General features: G+C 39.1%; 1 protein-coding gene across 3 annotated transcripts in view; it reads left to right on the top strand.

The window, feature by feature from the left end:
* The window catches only part of GBF1 (golgi brefeldin A resistant guanine nucleotide exchange factor 1), a 111,809-nt gene that overhangs the window by 65,839 nt on the left and 26,750 nt on the right, over positions 1 to 19,220 (top strand). For all 3 annotated transcript variants that reach the window (XM_062580151.1, XM_062580152.1, XM_062580150.1), the window contains exons 5-11: positions 5,573 to 5,691; positions 6,316 to 6,424; positions 6,811 to 6,871; positions 8,610 to 8,664; positions 15,201 to 15,336; positions 18,432 to 18,661; positions 18,817 to 18,985. In XM_062580151.1, the coding sequence (XP_062436135.1) occupies positions 5,573 to 5,691; positions 6,316 to 6,424; positions 6,811 to 6,871; positions 8,610 to 8,664; positions 15,201 to 15,336; positions 18,432 to 18,661; positions 18,817 to 18,985 (879 nt within the window). The remainder of the gene's footprint in view (positions 1 to 5,572; positions 5,692 to 6,315; positions 6,425 to 6,810; positions 6,872 to 8,609; positions 8,665 to 15,200; positions 15,337 to 18,431; positions 18,662 to 18,816; positions 18,986 to 19,220) is intronic.

The following is a 19,220-nucleotide window of genomic DNA, read 5'->3' as shown; positions in this document are numbered from 1 at the left end:
GAAAAGTGGAAACAGTCCAATTTAAATACAGGAATCTTCACATCCACCATATATGGGAGCTCAGGTCTCAGCAGAAATACTAGCTTCGAGTGATCCCCTGTGCTGTCCCTGTGTGGGGTCAGTGTGTGGCCTTGGGCAGAGCTGGGTCGGATCTGCATTGCTGCAGGGTGTTCAGAAGCCACTACCTGTAGTGAAGAGGTGGAGAGGTTGGAAATACATCTGAATAGAGAATAGATAAAAGTTGGAGGAGTCTTTCCAGCACTGACTTGGATGTGTAATGGTATATTGAGGAGAATGAGGAAACCCTTGAGTCTCATCCTGCAGCTGGAATCTGCTGCTAAATGGCAGCTCCTTTTTAAATAAAGCTAACCAGGAGTATGTTGTGCCTTAGACTTCCTGTAATTTTCACTGCAGCTTCACAAGAAATAAAGCCTCAGAATAACAAGAGCAAATATGACCAAATGTGAATTTTCTCCTTACTTGGAAGAAATTTTCAACACTTTGGAAGCTTTTCTGGAAGAAAGCTTTTGTGCAAATGTTTTGTAATGTGCCTGCACTGAGCTAATGCATTGCATAACTTAGTTGCTTATATGCAGAGTAGCTCTAGAATGCGTGCAGACGTATTGAACTTTTGAAAGCTCAGTAGTAGCAGCCTCAGGCAAATGGCCGTAGTCCTCTCTTTTTGCTCAGGTAAAAATTAAAGATGCAAAAAGGGGATGTGTTAGGGAAACATGAACACATGATAGCATTTTGTTATCTTTGGGATACATATTAGTACTGAAATGTAGTCAAGTATCAGTGCATCAGCTGAACTATTTTAGTTTCTCTGTGCATATTCTTTGCCTCAGTATGAGGTAAAATACATTCATTTAATTTTTCTGTTGATTTTTAAATGTGTGTATTTTTCTCTGGCTGAGAAAGTCTAATAATCCACATGTGGTAGTTACTATGGCTCAGCTGACATGTAGTGACTCATTGGCTTGCTTTTTGTCTGCCTTCACATGGTGGCATCCTGTTATTAGTGGTACTTGATTTTGCTGTGTAAAGTCTGTTAGTCCTTTCTGATAATACCTGTGTGAATGACAAACTTTATATATATGCTTGTTTATGCTTAGTCTTACTTGGAAAAAATTTCTTCCCTCTTTTCTCTCTCCTGTCCCAGCTCAGTTCTCTTAGTCCTTTTCCTTCCTTACACTGCCAGGTGAACACAGTTGAATTTTTGGCACTGTTCTTTTAAAGATTTTGTTTTTTGGAGTAAGAATGATGGAAGTTGGAGGAAAAAAGGTTTTGAAGGTGTTTGCAGATGCAGACCACAGTGATGTGGGCAAGCCTCAAAATTAAAAAGAACAAAAGCAGAGACTTGCAGGAAAGAGTTTTAAAGAGTTTTGATGAGAACTTTGTGTGTCAAAGCATCAGTTAGTGGGCAGTGTTGGGTATAAATAAGTGGCAAAAAAATCTAAAATGATGAAGTATTAATGTTATTTTGCAGGAAAATAAAAAAATCTGAGTAAATAAGTCTTTAACATATCTCCCTGAAGGAGTAAGCAATAATGCAAAACATGTCCGTTACAAATTGGAATGAGAACATGGACTCCTCTTTTGGGCTTTTATGGTCTGAATGGGATCAGAATTTGAGACTGATTTCGTATCTCCAGGCAAATATCTGCATATGCAACTGGCTACGAATACTTAATCTGAGTATTTCTGTTTCTCTGTTTCTGTTTCTCAGAGAAACAGAAAAAAAAGTGGTTAAGAATGTTTAGACTTTTTTTAGCTACCTGTTCTTTAAAATATTAATTAGATCACCTCCGGAAGAGTGCATCCCTGTAGCTGTGCATGGACGTGTGTCCTTGTGCTCCAGCAGAAAAGACCCTCTGCCTGGATTTTCTTGAGGAGCAGAACCTGTAATCAAAGACCTCAGTTCCTGCTTTAGGTGACATTCACATGAGGCCTTGTCTTTGCTGCTGCTCTAGATACCGGTGAGGCTGGGATTAACGGTGCTGACTGAACATCTGGCTAGGGTTGTGTTGTTAAATTAAAGCTTTCTGGTCTTACATTTCTCTCTGTAATGTGAGACTAAAGATAGTTTAAAGACTATCTGCCTAAAGACAGGAAAAGCTTAAAACTGTCTTTATCATGCAAGCCCTTTTCAAATTGTGCAGAGCAAGAAAGGAATGACTCCAGCATAATCACAGTGGGGAAAATACGATGTGGCTGATGTTTGTGGTGCCTTTTGGTGCATAACTGACAGGTGAAACCAGAGCTCTTCTCAAAAGTGTCATTAGCTGTGTCTATTTTGTGAGAAGACTGCTTCTGCAGTCTAAAACAAGTGGGCAGTGAAAGGGCCAAATGCTTCTGAGAAGCGTCTATTTAAAATGCCCTTTTTTTCCTGTTTTCAAAGCATTTCATGGCTAATCTTTGTGCTCTCACTTTTTTTTTTTTCCTTACTCTCTCTCATGTCATCAGACAGTTGTATGTCCTACTTTTTTGGTTGGTATTGCTGAGGAGTATGTTTTTAAACTGGTTAGAAAAGAAAAATTCTTGAGTAACCTTAATACTTTTGATCTCTAATAGTCTGAATTGCAAAGATCTGTTCTAAGTTGGCTGTGTTTTGCGGCTGACTAATGGTATAGCATGCAGTCAGCAACTCAGTTGGATAAAATGGCTTAATGTCCATCATACATACAGTTTGATAGCAACAGTTAGCATTACAGAGATGGTCCTCTGTTCTGAAATAAGCACTGTTGTTTCGAGAGTGGTATTTGAAAAATGCAATAGTAATTTTTAAAGCACAAGAAAACTTTGTGTTAATTCTAAATTAATTGTTTTTTTTTAATCCATTGGATTAGTTATTTCTGTATTTATCAGTTATGCGTTACAGCTAGATGTCAGTCTTTCTGATGAGCTCAGACCTGAGCTATAGGAAGACTAATGGTTGAATTTCAAAAATTTGTTATATTTTCTTCAGAAAAAAATATTTGCTTTTACTGCGATTGCTTTATTGTCACAGTGTATCCATAGCAGTTTTCTGGATCTCTGTTTCTGAAGTTAACTTTCTCTGATCACCTGGAAACTGTGAATCTGTAGGTGGGTAGCTGTTGCTCAGCTTCCAACAAGAGACTTGTCATTAGGAGAGTTAAAAGCATGTTCTCTCCCCTCTACCTTCTTGATCTCCTTGGTGATTTATTTCAGTTCCTTTAAAGGTCTTACTGAGCAGGCCTCTGGCTTTTCTGGATTTCTCTGAAGGTTAAGAGCCTCGCTTTTCTGCTTTCCGCTTTTTGCTTTGCCTGCCTGTTGCGGGAGTGTACCCCCTATGAAATGTGTAAGTCTAGATGGAGGTCTCCAAATCTTTGCATCACAGGTGCCAGTCTTCAAGTCTGAATTTTACTTCACAAAAACTTCCTTTTATTAGCAATTCTGAGCAGGTATTGACACATCTTTCCGTACTGATTTTCTCACCAGGGAACAAAGAAGCATGTTGATCTTCTCTCTATCTTGTTTCTGCAAAGTAGAAATATCTGTGCTTTTAATTGAACTCAAGAGGCTTTATAAATTGAGACAAATTTGTGGAGCTGTTCTAGGGACCCAGGACTGAAGTAGCCAGGCGTGATTTGTGTTGGGGGAGAGGTGTGTTTATTAGTGTTGAAAGTAGGGGATAGAACATTGAAGCAGCAGTCACAGATCTGTTAAAGAAGCACTTACACATCCTGCTTGCATTTTCTTTTCACATGGACTACTTATCCATTACCACTGCTAAATATGTCCCCAATCCCAGAGCAAATCAGACCTACTGTAAGAGGTGGCAATGAAATGAACCTGCTTGCTCTACATTTTGAAGCTTTTTCTGCAGCAAGTGTTTTTTTTTTCCTCTTGATGCTCTTTTAGCTTCTTTCTACTGTAGTATTAAGGTTGATCTTAAGGTAGCTGCTGGCATTGTAACTACACTGGTCTGCTGATTTAATTGAGCAGCTTGGGATAATCTCACATCGCTACTGACGGTTTAAGTTAATATGCTCAATTGTGAATCAGGGTGCACTGGAGCACCAATGTATGTCTTAATTTTATTACCTCTAGTGTAGAAGAGTGGTAGCTTCTAACTGGAGAGTAAGTGCTTGTCGATGGTACAGAGAGAAGTGGCTTTCAGCGAGGCCTCTCAGCTGATGCGTCTCAGTGTCACAGTTTGATGTGCTGTTGAGTAGTGCCAATGAAGCAGGTAAAAATGACAGGTCAGTCTTTGAATGGACTCCCTGAAGGCTCAGTGAGGCTTCACTAGCAACTCAGGAGAAGAATTCACTCTGAACTTTTTAAGGTTTGTGTGAGAGAGAGAAAGACATGTCAAAAGTAGGCAAGGTCTGCTCTCAGTAGGGCAGACCTCTCACACATGTGAGAGAAGGGAAAAGGGAGAGGTGGTATTCTTGCGCAAACTAATGGGATTCTCATGTGCGCTGATGTCATTTCAGTTTTGTTCAGCTACAAAGTTTCTTAACCTGCAGCTCTTCAGAATCTACCCAGTATGGTGGATGCTGCTTTCTTTGGAACATGGACCACAATAAGGATGGTTTTCTTTAATGCCTAGGGTTTGTCTCTTAGGTGTGAACACAGCTAGAGTCAAAGAGGGAGCCTGCAAAGACTTCTCTACGAAGTGTACAAAGCCTTGCTTGGTTCTTCCATCAGCTTTATTCTTGCTGGAGTTCAAGTGGCCCCATAACCAACTAATGAGGAATTATTTGGTGTTTAGGTTGTCTTCTTTCTTTCCTAATGACTGTTTAGGTAGGAAGGTAACAAGATTCTTGCTCGGTGCAGTGTTGTTTAAGTGAGAATGAAATCAAAGCCGGAGGCAGCTTTTCTGAAGCCACTGTAATGTAGCACAAGATACAGTTACTAGCAACAATCTTGTCCCAAACATTCTCTCAAATGCACCATTGTTTGTAGCTACAGAAGACTGAAATGGAGAGAGGAGCCTTGATGAATGATTGAAGTGGGAGGCCTGCAACTCTGATATCTAAACCAGGATAGTGTCCATCTACTGTTTTCTCTGGGGAAAACTACTGGTCCATTCCTTAACCAGATCCTATTCCTTGGGAGGGATGTAGAATGAGAGGCAATTTCCTTCTCAAGCTAGTGGAAACTGGCAGTTTGTCCTTGTGGGAGTAAGTTTATGGTTCTGTATGCTTAAAAATGTTGTTTTTTTTTTTTTTTCTCCACTACAGGGGAAAAAAAAGAATGTATTTAACAGCTGACTGCTATACTATAAGGGAGAAGACATTAACATCTAAAAAAGTGTAGCGCCAGTAACAAACTGAATTGTAATTCTTTTCTCTTACTGTGGTTTATTAAGTCGCATTGTTCTGAAGATGTAAACAGATTTTTGATAGTCTTGCTGAAAGCTCCCAATACTAAAAAATCTTTCTGTTAGTGGGAGGTGAGTTTCTCTTGTACAGTCTGCTTAGTCTGAGTCACACAAATTAGGGTAGCAGATGGAAGCAAAGTATATCTGTGTGGATGTCTCCCCGCAGAGGTGACAAGCTGTAGGTAGCCTTTCCCTGACATGTGTTTTTATTCTGTTGCTCAGATCCTAGCCATGAGGGCACAGCTGAGGGAATGGAGAATATGGCAGATGCTGTCACTCATGCCCGATTTGTGGGCACAGATCATGCAAGCGATGAGGTTGTCCTGATGAAAATCCTACAGGTAAGTGGAGAGAAATGGTAATTACCGTAATGGCTGCTGCCCATTGTGGACCATATCCTGTTACATGGAGCTGAGGAGGAGGGAGCAGTGTTTTGACTCTGCAGGAGCTTAGTGACAGACTTTATTTTTAAACAGATGGCTCATATACCTGTGGTAAAAGCCCTTCCAAATGAAAATAATTAAAAGCTTAAATGAAATGATTTTAAATCAAGGGCTTGAAACGTGGTGGCCTTGATAATCCCACCTTGTGCGTGGTCTCTGCTGGAGTGGGGGAAGGTAAGAATATGGAGCTCACAAACTTATTTTGAGAAAAATTCTTTGTAGAGACAAACCTATGATACAATTCTGGCCTGTTTACTTTTGGGCAGAGAACTAGTTACTGAATTTAAGTGTTGGGTGGCATGCATCATATCACGTCTCTTTTAGAAGTGGGTTGGGAGATCATTCTTGACTTTTAATCTTTCTGTTCTTGAGCACAGCATTAAGATTGAAATGACTTCTGGGAAACTCTTTCTGCTCAAGGCAGTAATTCCAGGGATGTCTTCTTGAGAGAGCCAGCCTTCTCTTGGATATGCGTATGAATGGCATTGGTACTATGTGATATACGTACACTGTTCTTTACAGGTTTTGAGAACATTGCTGCTTACTCCAGTGGGAGCCCACCTCACCAATGAATCTGTGTGTGAGATAATGCAGTCCTGTTTCCGCATATGCTTTGAAATGAGACTTAGCGGTAGGTTTGCTCGTGTTTCTTCAATGGTTACTTCTAAGAAATGGTCTAGTCTCTTCAGCATTAGTTGACTGGTTCCATTATAGAAAATGCAGCCATGGAAACCTACTGAGCTTTGTATTACTGTGTCTCTCTACAACTTAATGTAAAACTTGTTAGGTGTTAAAGAGTTCATTGTACAACTTTTGACTGACTCCTTTTTTTCCTCAGCTTTGTGGCGCCACCTTGTGATTATATGCCCTTTTGCAGTAATGCAGTCTTGGAGCTGGTTTTAATAAATTTGCTGTAATCTCTGTAAACAAGGCTTGGAGGGGAGTCTGCTTGAAGAAGCCTCTTGATAATATCACACTGAGTAATGACACCTGTGTTATTTGTTTTTGTCTTCACAGAGTTATTGAGAAAATCTGCAGAGCACACTCTAGTCGACATGGTGCAGCTGCTCTTCACAAGGTAAACCTGCTTGTGTTTGCCTCAGCATTGCTGAGATGGCCCTCTAAGGACAGAAGGATTCCACACTTCCACTTAAGGGCCTCAGAAAAATCATCTGAAATGGCCATTATTTAGAGGTGGAAGGGGATGAAGGATTTGGCCCTTTTCTCTTGGGCTGACCCTTTCAGACTGTGGGGAGAATGAGGTAGGCAAAGTTGTATAGTTTAAGGTGTCCTTCGAGGAGAGATGGACAGCCAGGTAATGAAGAGCTTTAGGATAAGAAACCAGTTCTTCAAGGACAGATAATGTGAACTTCACTTCAAAAACCAGTGCTTTAAAAAAGTATAGTTTTCTTTAGAAGAGAGAATAGAAATAGTGTTGAATAGTTACATGTTGAATTCAAGCTGAGAGCTTTGACCTCACATATTGAAGAGAATTCTAAGCTCTTGAGATCATATGTCTTGTGGATAAATGTTCTGCCCTTTCCACCACCTTTCAGGTAATTATTAAGGTTGCCCCTCCTTTTTAAACTCGAACAAGTTATTTAACTTCAAAACTGTTTCTCCAGACCTGTGAAGTAATCGTAGATTTTCTGAGTTTTGTAAGAAAGGTATGTGCAGCTACAGAAATACTTTCAGTAGGAAGGGATTGTAATAAATGTCATCACTTTCTTCTGTTATCACACTCAGCTCCAGTGAGTTCTCAAGATTCGTTTCCTTTGTGCATCTTGTTATGTAGAACCCTGGATGAATGTAGGGCAGAGTTAGAAGCAAGTATTACTAAAGGCGAGAGACAGCATCACTTTCTTTTTCTGCAAATACATAAGTAAATTTGGCATAGCACTTGTTGTTGTGCATCATCTCTTCTGGTATGGCTTGGAGACAAACTTCTTTTCAGGAAAGATGGCAAAATAGTAGCTAAAGTTAGCAGTGCCTTGGACATTTGGGTATCAAAGCAAGGCAGAGGCAGCAGCTGTGGGGATGGTTTGGCTCCCTGTTTATTTTTTGAGTATTGTCATCTTGCTTTTCAGAAAGAGGAACAGCCAAAGCTGTGCTGCAAGCTTGCATCCCTTCAGCAAGTGAAGATAGCAATGTAGTAAGGAAACAGAGGGGAGAGCAGGGTGTATGGAGTTGTAGAGGTGTAAATGTTTGTTCTGGAGATCATTCGGTAGCACAGGTGAGAGCTGTCTACCTCCTTTATTTGTAAGAGAGGGACTGCTTAACTCAAAGCGTTCAGCTTAAACTTAGGTCCAGTTTGCACAGTAATTCTGTTCGTATGGTTCAGGATGGAGGATAACCACTAGCATTTCTAGATAAGTTAGTGAAAAGAGCTGCCATGACTAGCAATGCTGAAACTGTAAGAGTCCTGGTATGGATGACACTGGCTCAGCAACTGTTTATAGCAGCATTAATGAAACCTGTTTTGAACTAATATAATTAGTCTAGTGCTGAAAACATACAGTGAAGGAAGAGAAACTGTACTTGCATGACCATTAGCACTAACGATCAATATAGTGGAACTTTCATTAGAAGTAATGGTGAATGGTTTGCAAAGAGCCTCCCATCTAGATTATGTTTTTCTATGCACTTTCTGGCAAGATAGGAACCGAGGAGAGTTCCCCTTTACAAAGAAAACCCTAACTTTAATTTTCTGTTATCTGCATTCTGACTTTTTTTTTGTTTGTTTGTTTGTTTTTAAAAAAATCTTTTCTATTAACCCAAAGAAGCTTGTGAATTTTGGCTTGTACTTTGTCTTTCAGATTGCCTCAGTTTAAAGAAGAGCCTAAAAGCTACATGGGAACTAATATGAAGAAGGTAAGGCTCCATATTGTATTGGCTGTTCTGCTCTTGTCTCGGACTTGCGCTTATCTCTATACTGTTTGCTTTCATACTTTTGTTTCTTCATTTCTGCAAGTCTTTAGTTCACTGAAGGAGCATGTTTAACAGCATAAATGGACATAACTTCATTAATTCTGTGGAATTATGCTCACATAGTCCAGCAGTGAATCTTGTCAGTGATGCTGTTGCCTAGGTGAGTCAGACTGGATTCTGGGAACAGCCATCAGCTGCTGTGGGCAACAAAGCCCCAACAAGTCTTGGGACCTGATGGTAGTGTCTTCCAAACTTCTGCTGTCTTCTACTGTCTCTCCAGCTTCTTTCTTATCTTTCTCTATTCACTGCAAGTCTAAAACTGCTTTCAAGACATTCCGGTTTTTCTTAAGTAGAAAGGATTTTTTTTTTTTTTGAGGCTGGTAAGATAGCTATGAAAGCATTATGAAATTGGGCTATTGTAGGAAAAGCTTTGACTTTTAGAAGGGATAGCAATTCTATAGTGAAAACCTTAGTTCCGAGGGGCAGTCCCATCTCTGTTGTTAGCAGCCAAACCAGAGTAGCCTACTTTTTCTTTCTCCTTTTCCACACAGCCTTCAAGGGTGAAAGGTCCAGGTTTTGTTCACCAGCACCATCTCACTCTTTCCACTGAATTGTTAGCAGCTGGATGCAGTAGGGTAAATACCATGAATGTGACCTCAAATGATTATTAGCTTAAGTGGAGGCAAGCCCACCTGAGGAACTCCATCAGGAGTATAAAGAATGTTGGTAAAAATACAGGATTCTAGTATTGAGAGTAGCAGAGTGGGGAAGAGTGCTAGAGAAGAGAGAGCTACCTCTGAGCTTATGTTGAACTTGCTGTTTATACCATGCAACTTCTACTCTTTCTAAGTGGCATGAGAAAAGTGACAAAGTTGGATAAATTTACATTTCAGAGCCAGTACAGCAGTGTTTTGGAAGATTGAATATGCTTATTTTTAGGAATCTGAAACTAGTTTGGGGCTTTAAATCTTCTGTAGTAACCTAGTGATGTCGTGATTGCTTGTTTCCCTTGCTGTAGAGGAAGGTGGCAAGATTGTGTTGCTTGTAGGTTGGCCTAAGGAAGACTAAAAAGAACAGGGTGACTTATTGCAGATGCCAGAATTTGACCTTGTCTGTAAGAAGACATAATGTGAAAGTGAATTTAAATTCAGGAAGCCTTCCCTTATCAAGTGATGGCTGCTCCCAGCTCAGTAAAGTGATGTTGTGTCTCATGTCTGATCTATGCAGTTATCTTATACTATCTGTTTGCTGTGCATGCCAGGAGTCTCCCCTGGAGCCTTACGCTCTGCCAGATTATTCTTCTCTTTGGGTTTAATTTGCTTTGTTTAAACCATACATTTGCCTATCTTTCACAGATCTCTTCCTGTCTCTTCAACACACTGGAACTAAGTAGTGGGGAACAGCCCAAAGCCCTGAACCAGTTAGAGAGGGTACTGCTCTTTAAGAACCTGAAGGTCTCTCTCTCTCTAGCTTCTTCCCTCACACCCTTCTTTTGTAAACACCATGTGGGAGACAGTTACGTTGTGTGTAGCAAATCTCCCTCCACTCATTTGACACAGCATGGCTTTTGGGGAGAATGCATGCCGTGGTTGCTTTGCAGTGTTGTGGCTCCAGCTGGGGCAGGTTTGGGAGGGAGACAGCCTTGTTTTACTGTACCATTCAGTGTCTTGGTAAGTGGCATCTAAGACACCATCACAGAGTCCTCTGCAGGAAGGAGTGGGAGGGTGTGGGCAAAGATCAAGTTGTTTGTGACAGTGAAATACTGAAGAAATGTATTAAATGTAGATTACTTCCCTGAAGACCAAGTGTTGTATGCCCTAGCTATTGATGTTAGTTATAGAAGTAGTAGCATTCCTGAAGAGTCTCTTGACCCAGCATTAATGTAATAGACAGTATTACTCAAGGCAATTCTCTGAGCTTTGTTGCTTGGTACAGGCGCCCAGAGTTCAGTACTCAAATTTTTTGAAACAGATTGCTGTACATTTTCCATGTTTTTAGCCACATTTCTACAGAACTAAAATATAGTTCCCATCACAGCATTTGCTAATACGAGAGGAATGGGGCCAAAATGAATAAAGAAACATGTTAGGACCTACCAGTTTGCCTACAAAATAGATTTAAAGAAGTGTGATAAGCCTGTAGCCTGTTACTTTTGGAATGATCACAAAAGCCATGAGAAACTAGTTTAGATAGAACCCTTTGATTCTATCCAAACCTCCCTTGGTTTTCCATGTTGGTGCATAAACTCAATCCAGGTTTAGTTCTTGTCTGCCTTTTATGCCGTTTGGTCCTGATAGTCTGAAATGAACGTTTAGAGATGCCTTTCTTATTTCTTTGGCCTGTGGTCAGGATAGTTTGGAAAGACCAAACTCAGTCAGAGTTGCACAGTAAAGGAGGCTAAGAAATGTTTCCCTTAACAGTAGGAAGTATTGCAGCTAAACACTGGGTTTTGAGGTGGGAATCAGGAACCCAAATCTGTATTTCCACAGATTGGAGGAGTAAATTATGTTCATAGTTGCCTAAGATATGTGAATATGTTTCACAAACATAATTCATTAGTTGCTGCAGAACAGGCAGGTAGGTGAGTGAGAAGGTGGGACCGCCTCAGTGTCTCCAGGACATGAATCATGGACTGCATTCTCTCTGCATGCTATTGTCTTGAACGCCACTGGGTGTGCTGACCAGTTCCATGCTGCATCTAGAACAAGCTCATGTTTTAGTACCATTGCTTTAGTTACTAATCATTGGCCCCTGCCCTTTTTTCTTGAGGCTTACAGTATCTTATGGAAAAACAAACGAGTACAGGTAAGGTGGCTTGTGGAAAAATGGGGTCTTCTGGACCCTTTAGAAAGAACCTTGTAGTATTAGATTTTTCTTCGCTTTCCTAGCCTTGAGCTGGTATTTTATTATTACAGCCACATCTTTCAAAAGAAGCATTAGAGGTCTTCTCATTTCTTACTTCTACTGTTTTGTGCGCACATTTCTTTATGCAAGGTAATTGGATAAATGTAATGGATTCTGTACTGACTTCTAAGATGGAGAAGGAGTAGCTCTGAGCTTCCTTTCTTCTTTGATTTGTAAGGAGTATTGACAAAAGTATTGACAGTGCAAGCTATATTGACAGTACAAGCTAAATTCTATCTGAAGAATGCTGATAACTAGGAAAATAATGCAACTCTAATGTCACTGAGTATTAGAGAGGGAAGGAGAGTGTTAGATGTTTAAAATTCAGGATTTTTAAAATGATAAATTAAATGCCACTGCATGCAGCATTTAGCTAGGAAGGAAATTCTAGGTTTAAAATCTCGGCCTGTTAACATGCAACCAATCTTTCTAGCAAAGTCAGAAAATATCCTGGTACTGTAGGTAAAACAAACATTAGCAATAGCTCCTTTTATCAATGAGGAATTGTGGAAATGTTTTGTCACCTTTATGCTACCATTAAAAAGTAAGGAATTCATGGACTTGTTACATTTTAATTCAGTACAAAATGCAGAATGAAAAAAGATGCTACTTTTGCTATCCTTTCGTATCTTAAACGTAGAGTTTGTTTGTTTAAACAACGTATGGCCACTTGGCAGAGATTAAACAAATGTCTTTTTAAGTTAGCAAGCCACAATGATAATTGCATATCTCTTATTTTGGGGAGATTTCCTAATAAAATGATTCCTGATTGTGTAGAACATAGAATACTGGATGGTAAAAGACCAACTGGATAATCTCACTTGTCTGTTAAATTGTCCAAAAGAAGTAAATAACCTTAGATGCTTGTCTGAATCTTTATACTTTGATTAAATGTTCAGGATAAATTATGAAAAAATATGTCTGAGGTGATGTTTTACTGTCCTTGTGATACTGCTTTGAGGAGTCTCTGAAAGATGGCATAGCTTGGCCGAAATAATGGCAGACATGCAGGTAGTTCTTCAGAACAGTAGGAAGAAAAATCTGGTAGTCAGTGCAAAGCACAACACAATCACTGAAAATGGGTATTGTCTGAGGGAGTTTTACTTCTTTGTTTGATCCCTTGTATCTTTTTCATGAGGGCTGATGTTGTCTGAAATAGAGTTTGGTATTGTGTGAAAGTGGAGGTCGGAAATACTAACCAAACTGTCTGCTTGGAGCTTCTGATAGGATGTTTCAAAAGTTAGTTGTTTCTCAGGAGCATTGCTGACAGTAAAAGCAGTGGCACCAACATGGTTAGTTTCTAACAAGATCTTAGATCTGTTTTGTTGATTCTTTTTTTTGTTTTTCATTTTTATTGGTGAATGACTCTTTACCTGGCAAATCATGGTAACAGAAACAGAATATAGTATCCAGAAGCAAAGTCGGTAATTCTGGAATTCTGTGGAATAAACTTTTTTGGATTTTAACACACAAGGTTTTCAGGTTTCCTTCGTGTTTCCAGCAACTTCATGAAGTGGACAGTAAAAGCCTTTTTTTTTTTTTTTTTTTTTTTTTTTTTTTTTTTTTTTTGGTACTGTAATAAAAAGGAGAAAAAATTTAAATATGGCATGTGGTCCAGTTAGCGGGTAAAATAAAACAATGTGGTCCAATTCACTGCATAAGCCTTCAAGGCATAAATCTATTTGTAATATTTGAGACTCAAAGAGATTTTTTAAATGAAAGTGAAACTAACAGAGATGAAATATTAGGGATTAACAAGAATGAAAGGTAACAAGTATTTTATAGCTGCATGAACTGGGGCATAGGAAAGACAAGATAGCTAACAAAATTCTTATGTGAAAGGATTACAACCTGTAGGCTTCTGAAAACATTTGAAACCTTTTAAAATTTTACATTATAGCTGTGTGTTTGTCATGCAATGTTTGTTAGAAGAAGAAAACATTCCTCCTTCAAAATTTTGAAGAAATGGCAAGAGACAAAGCAGTTCTAAATCTGTTCTTAATTAACTAGCTGAAAGAAACTGTAGCATAGCTAAAACTTAGAGATTAATAGTTAAATAAATACAATTTGTGGTGCAAAGAAAAGTTACATAAATGGTTTACTGCACTGGGACATTACATTTTCACAGGCTTTGTTTAAATGAGAAAAATTATGCCATGTACAGTGAGTTAGAATTCTAGATGGAAGAGAGAAAGAGTTGGAAAAACAGTAGTGGAACCTGTAAGGTTGACTGACATTTAAGAGTAGTAGCTGGCAGGAGGGAAGTTAAAGAATTGTACTGAAGGTAGAAAATGAAGAGATTGAAGAAAATAGCTCTCTTCTAGAGAATTTGAATCTGATACTACTGATACAAGAAGTAAGAATACCTGAAGAAAGAAGTAAGACAGGAATATTAAAATGAGCTTAAAATATAAGTTGACTGCAATAAATAACTTCACAAATAAAAATACCAAGTAGAAATTTGTACTGAGACTTGCTTAATAGTTTCCAGTACGCACAGGGTACCTGTTCACAGTGTTTAACCTTCATCCCAAACTGAAGAGATCTGACAGGATCAGAAAAAGCAGCTGTCAGATGAGAGTGAAAAGCAGGCAATCCTGCACTTACATGGAAATATTTTAGAAAGAAGCTGTTTCTAGGCCTGCTATTGCCATTGTCAGTATGACTAAATACCATGTTGCTGTTAGGAAGTTCTGAAATGATGTGCATGCCTGCAAATAACTGTACTGTAGCAAAGGGCCATGCAGTGTGTCTTAGTCCTGCCATGGTTCTTGTCTGCCCAGTTGAAGATTCACGTAAGAACTAGGAAGAGTATCCTGGTCAACAAAGAAGTCAACAGTTAAGTTAGATGTAGAACTGAAGAGGAAAAATGACAGAAGGCAGGTGAAGGCAGAACACATTTTTAAGCCGCTAGGACAATGTTTGCAATGTATCATGCACCAGGAGTAAGGGAGATGTTATGGAAACACTGTTTAATAGTGAAAGAGATTCCTAGAGGAGAGTGAAGAGGGCATTGCTTCAGAGATGAAGAGTAAATTGAGGTTAGAGATAGTTGACAAAGCTGCAGGTTGTCCAAAGTTGGACTGAATGCTCAGGCTTCATTTGCAGCCTTCATATATAAATGGTAAAAGATTTAATTAAATGTCAAGCCTTATTAGGACATGTACATGTTCTTTAAATGTTGCCCTGTAGAACTCTGGGAATATTGGCCAAACCCACAAGATTCAAGATATGTATGATGGCCTAATGTCTTTTCATCCTAAGCTAAAACTAGGAGGCATGGATAGGGAAGAGGGAGTGCTGTGTTACTTGAACTGTAAGTATATGTTGTAGTAGAGTAGCTGCAGCAGATTGTCCCTTGATTCAGGCATGGAGTTGCTGGCTAATAAGTGGACAAGGAGGAGTCATGGACTGATCTGCATGATTCTGAGGTGCTGATTAATTTGTATGATATATTTGATTGCTGTCGCCTGACTTTCATGGTTTTGAGACAGCCTTTTTTTGATTGGCTTGTGTGATCTATTTTGCTATGTGGTTTTGCCATACTGATATTCCTAATGACTTACGGTTTTCAGTTGAAAATGAGAGCTGGAGGAATGAGCGATTCATCAAAATGGAAAAAGCAGAAGAGATCACCAAGGCCTCCTCGTCATGTAACTAAAGTTTCTCCTGGAACAGAACAACCAATAACCAATGGTAGTAACATCACAGGTAGGTTAAAATGTGTTTCCAGAGACCAGACGCCATCTATTCTAGGGTTTTCTATTGTTTTTTTTTTCCCCCAATTTGGTTTTTCTTTTAATCTTTAGCTTAATATTATTTCAATTAAACTGTTCTGCTTTAGGGTTTTTTTTTTTTTTTTTTTTTTTTTAGTTCTCAGTGACTGTTGCAATAAACAGGTCATAGATTGGAGAAGAGTTTGGAGAAGATGAAATACTTGCTGGTGGACCAAAGCATAGTCCTGTGGCTAACTTGACAGCATTTCTCTGTCTTCAGTGTGCCTTAGAGGGATGACTTGCAGAGAATGGAATGGGGACACGGAGATGTGGCTGAGTGAGGTTATATGTGCAGCGGAGGCCATATGGTGGGGAGGAGGTGGAGGGTGCAGCAGGTACATGGCAGAGATTGAGAATAAACAGTGGCAAGAGGAGGGCTAAGGGGACGAGGTGGGGAGCAGGTAGTGGCTAAAGGATTGCATTATGGTTGCCTGTAACAGAAAATTGCTGACTTAAGTTATTTATTTTTCCTATTTTCCTGAAGTAGAATGCTAAAGGGGGTGGTGGGAGTGGTGATACTGAGAGAAGAGCAAAGTGATATTCTGGGGAAGATAGACAGGAGGAACTGAGGGATGTGCAGAGATATAGGTATTGAGGATAGACAGGTGCACACATCTCTCGTACAGACATTAAGGATGGAAGTGTGCTCCATGAAATTTTAATAAAAGCTATGGGCCTACACACAGTAAGGGACAGGGAAAGATGGAGTGTACTTAAAACTATTGTGAGAAGAGTAGAAGCCATTGTATGTTAGGAAGACATCAAGAGTTTTGTAGAATGAAAGTACAGGGAGCAGCATAAAGCACCTGAAAAAGATTTGTGTCCAAGAAACTACGGGGAGTGCACAGGAACGCTTCTGTATGTGCTTCAACTCAGCCCATGGAATTGATAGGAAATATGACTAGTGCTATGAGCTCAAGAACATTGAGTTGGGGAACTTGTATATCCTGTGGTTGTATAGGAATAAACTAAATAGTTATAACCATTTTTAATATTTTCTCTGGTTAGATGAGTCCCTTTGACTGCAAAGTATTTTGTCTTGTGTGCTCTGAACTCTGACAAGTCAGACATAAACCCTAACAGTGAAAGGAAGCAGACAGGAAGATTGCAACAATAACTGTGTGAAATACATAGCTGTGACACTTACTCCATCACAGGAAAGTATTCAGTGTAGTGTGGACGATTCCAGATATGTTTCTACACAACAGCACAGTTCATGAAAACTAAGAAAATAATAAATGAAAACAAATTACGTACAGCTCAAAACAGACATCCAGATTGGGGAGCTTACCCCCACATAAATTATTGTTATACTTAATTCTTAGAATAGGTATTAAATTCCATTAAACAGTGTTATAACTCCTGTAGCACTTTGGAGAGAAAGCTGAACTGTATTAGAAAGTGTGGCATTAACTCTGACCTTGTAATACTAGGTGATAAAATAACTTTTGTTTTTGTGCTAGAATTGTGGCTTAGCAAGTGAGGATAAAGAATACAAAATTGATTTGTTCCATTCATTTCTTAAAAATCAAGTGAATTCCTGCTACTTCTTTAAGAAATTTTCAAAAATCAAGTCAACAACAAAACATACCACTGTCTAAAACCATACAGATTTCTCATGTAAATTCATAATATACCTCTGGTTTGTGCGTTTCTTTTATTGCTGTTCCCTGTGTTGTATCTCCTCTTTTTTAATATTTGTTTTAAAATCTTTTAAGTTTTCCTCAGAACTGAGTCCTGCAAATGCATGGGTTGTTCTTAAAGAGAAATTTTGATTCTTGGAGTATCATTTCACATTTAGAAATAATAAGAGTATTCACTGATCCTTTTTTTTTTTTTTTTTTTTTAATTCATTTGGATTCCATTGTAATTCTGCTTCTTTAAGGAGAATTAAAGAAATAGGTATTGACTAGGAATGACTTATTCTTGATGCAGATCTTTAAAATGGTTGTCCCATTGTATCAAAGTGTAAAGTATGCCTTTCAGGCTATTTTTCAGTTGCATTTTGATTGTAGAAACCCTACATGCTCCCTCTTACCTTGCAATGCAAACATCTCTTAGTTCAGAAATACTGAAAAGTTACCAAAGTGAAGAGCCAAATTTTTCAAGCCTTTGTGAAAAGCGTTTTTTGACTTAATGTTACTTGGATTCAAGAATGATAACGGCCTTCAGTCCAATGGATCAGAACTGTGGTTAGTTTTGTTTTTACGTACTCACGTTGTGTATTTGCTGAGTCCTGTCGGTCACTTGGTGATAATGGGACTTACTGTGCTGATTTAGTGTAGTAATAAGTATATTATTGTAACAAATACATTTTAGTTCTTGATTGAATAGCTAAGGATGCCAGGATACTTAACATACATACTGCTAAACATTAAAAAGAAAGGAAGTAATGAGGAAGGATGGCGTGCCTTGCTTACTGATGCACACTGCTGATTTATTTCACCCTGACTTCTATCCGTTGATGGTGCATCCTTCATCATGAGAAGCATAGTTTGGAAAATGTAAATGTTAAAACCAAAAACTCCTAAGGTTTTTGGAAATGTGTGAGTGTAAATCCAACAGAGCAAGCTGAATATGAAAGCTTCATTTTGATAATTGTTCTGTCAGCACACTGTTCTGCTTCTTGAAGAACCAAACATTAAAGAACTTCTGTGAGGTTGGGTTTTGTGTGTTTTGAGAGACTGTCATTAAAGTCTTGTTTCAGTTTCATCAATTCTGCTCCCTTTCCTTTTATGAATGTCCTGCCTCTTTAGTTAACTGAATTATATTCTTTTTCAAGTCTGTTAGAATCTAACTAGTTTGTTTTAGTCTGGAAAACTGTTAGCGTCTTACCTATTCATCTGTTTAGTTCATTTAATATCTGGTAAAAGAGAACTTGATTTATCTGTGTGTTCTTCTTTAATGTGTAACTGAGATCATTTGTGGTGTGATGTAGTGATTAAAGCAATCCTTTTTTACCGTATTCAGCGTTGAGGGACAGAATTACACCAGTCTTTTTTGCCCCCCTTTTTTTTTTTTTCTCATCAGCAAGTGGAGTTGCTTTCATAGATGCTCCTTCTCCCAGCTCATCTGGAAGCTCAGAAAATGTCTCATCTGCAGTCAGCCCTGCTACAGACAGTGGCTTGGAGTTGTCCTCACAGACTGCCTCCAAGGAAGACCTGACAGACTTGGACCAGGTGACTTCTTTGGGACTTAATGCAGGAATGCTTTCTAGTGAGGCCAAAGTCGCTGAACACCAAAATCAGCCTGAACTCCAGGTATGTGGATAACTTGAGGAGAAAAGTTCCAACTCCCAGTCTAACTAATTGTGGATTTAGCATATTATTCATTCTCTTCCCTCTTCCTCCTTGTGGCTGTTAACACTTATTTTGCTTTTTCTTTTTTTCTTTTCAAATGACTATTATCAATGAAGAATGAAAGTCTGAGGGAGGAGAAGATCCAGTCAGCCTCTGTTGAGTCTATCCCTGAGGTACTAGAGGAGTGTACGTCCATAGCAGAACATTCTGACTCTGCCTCTGTTCATGACATGGATTATGTAAATCCCCATGGAGTACGTTTTACTCAGTCTTCCCAAAAAGAAGGTAAGAGGTGGGCAGTATTGCTTAAGTTCTTTCTGCTGGATTGACTGAATAGCAAAGGTCAGAGGGTTGTAATCAGTGGCACAAAGTCTAGTTGGAGGCCAGTAGCTAGCTGTGTCCCTCAGAAGTTAGTACCGGGTGCAATCCTGTTCAACTTGGTCATCAATGACCTGGATGAAGAGAGAGAGTGCACCCTCAGCAAGTTTGCTGCTGATACAAAACTGGGAGGAGTGGGTAA

Source organism: Rhea pennata, chromosome 7 (assembly GCF_028389875.1).
Source record: "Rhea pennata isolate bPtePen1 chromosome 7, bPtePen1.pri, whole genome shotgun sequence".
Taxonomy (NCBI): Eukaryota; Metazoa; Chordata; class Aves; order Rheiformes; family Rheidae; genus Rhea; species Rhea pennata.
Note: the sequence above shows the minus strand (reverse complement) of the source record. Positions and strands in the feature narration are given on the sequence as shown.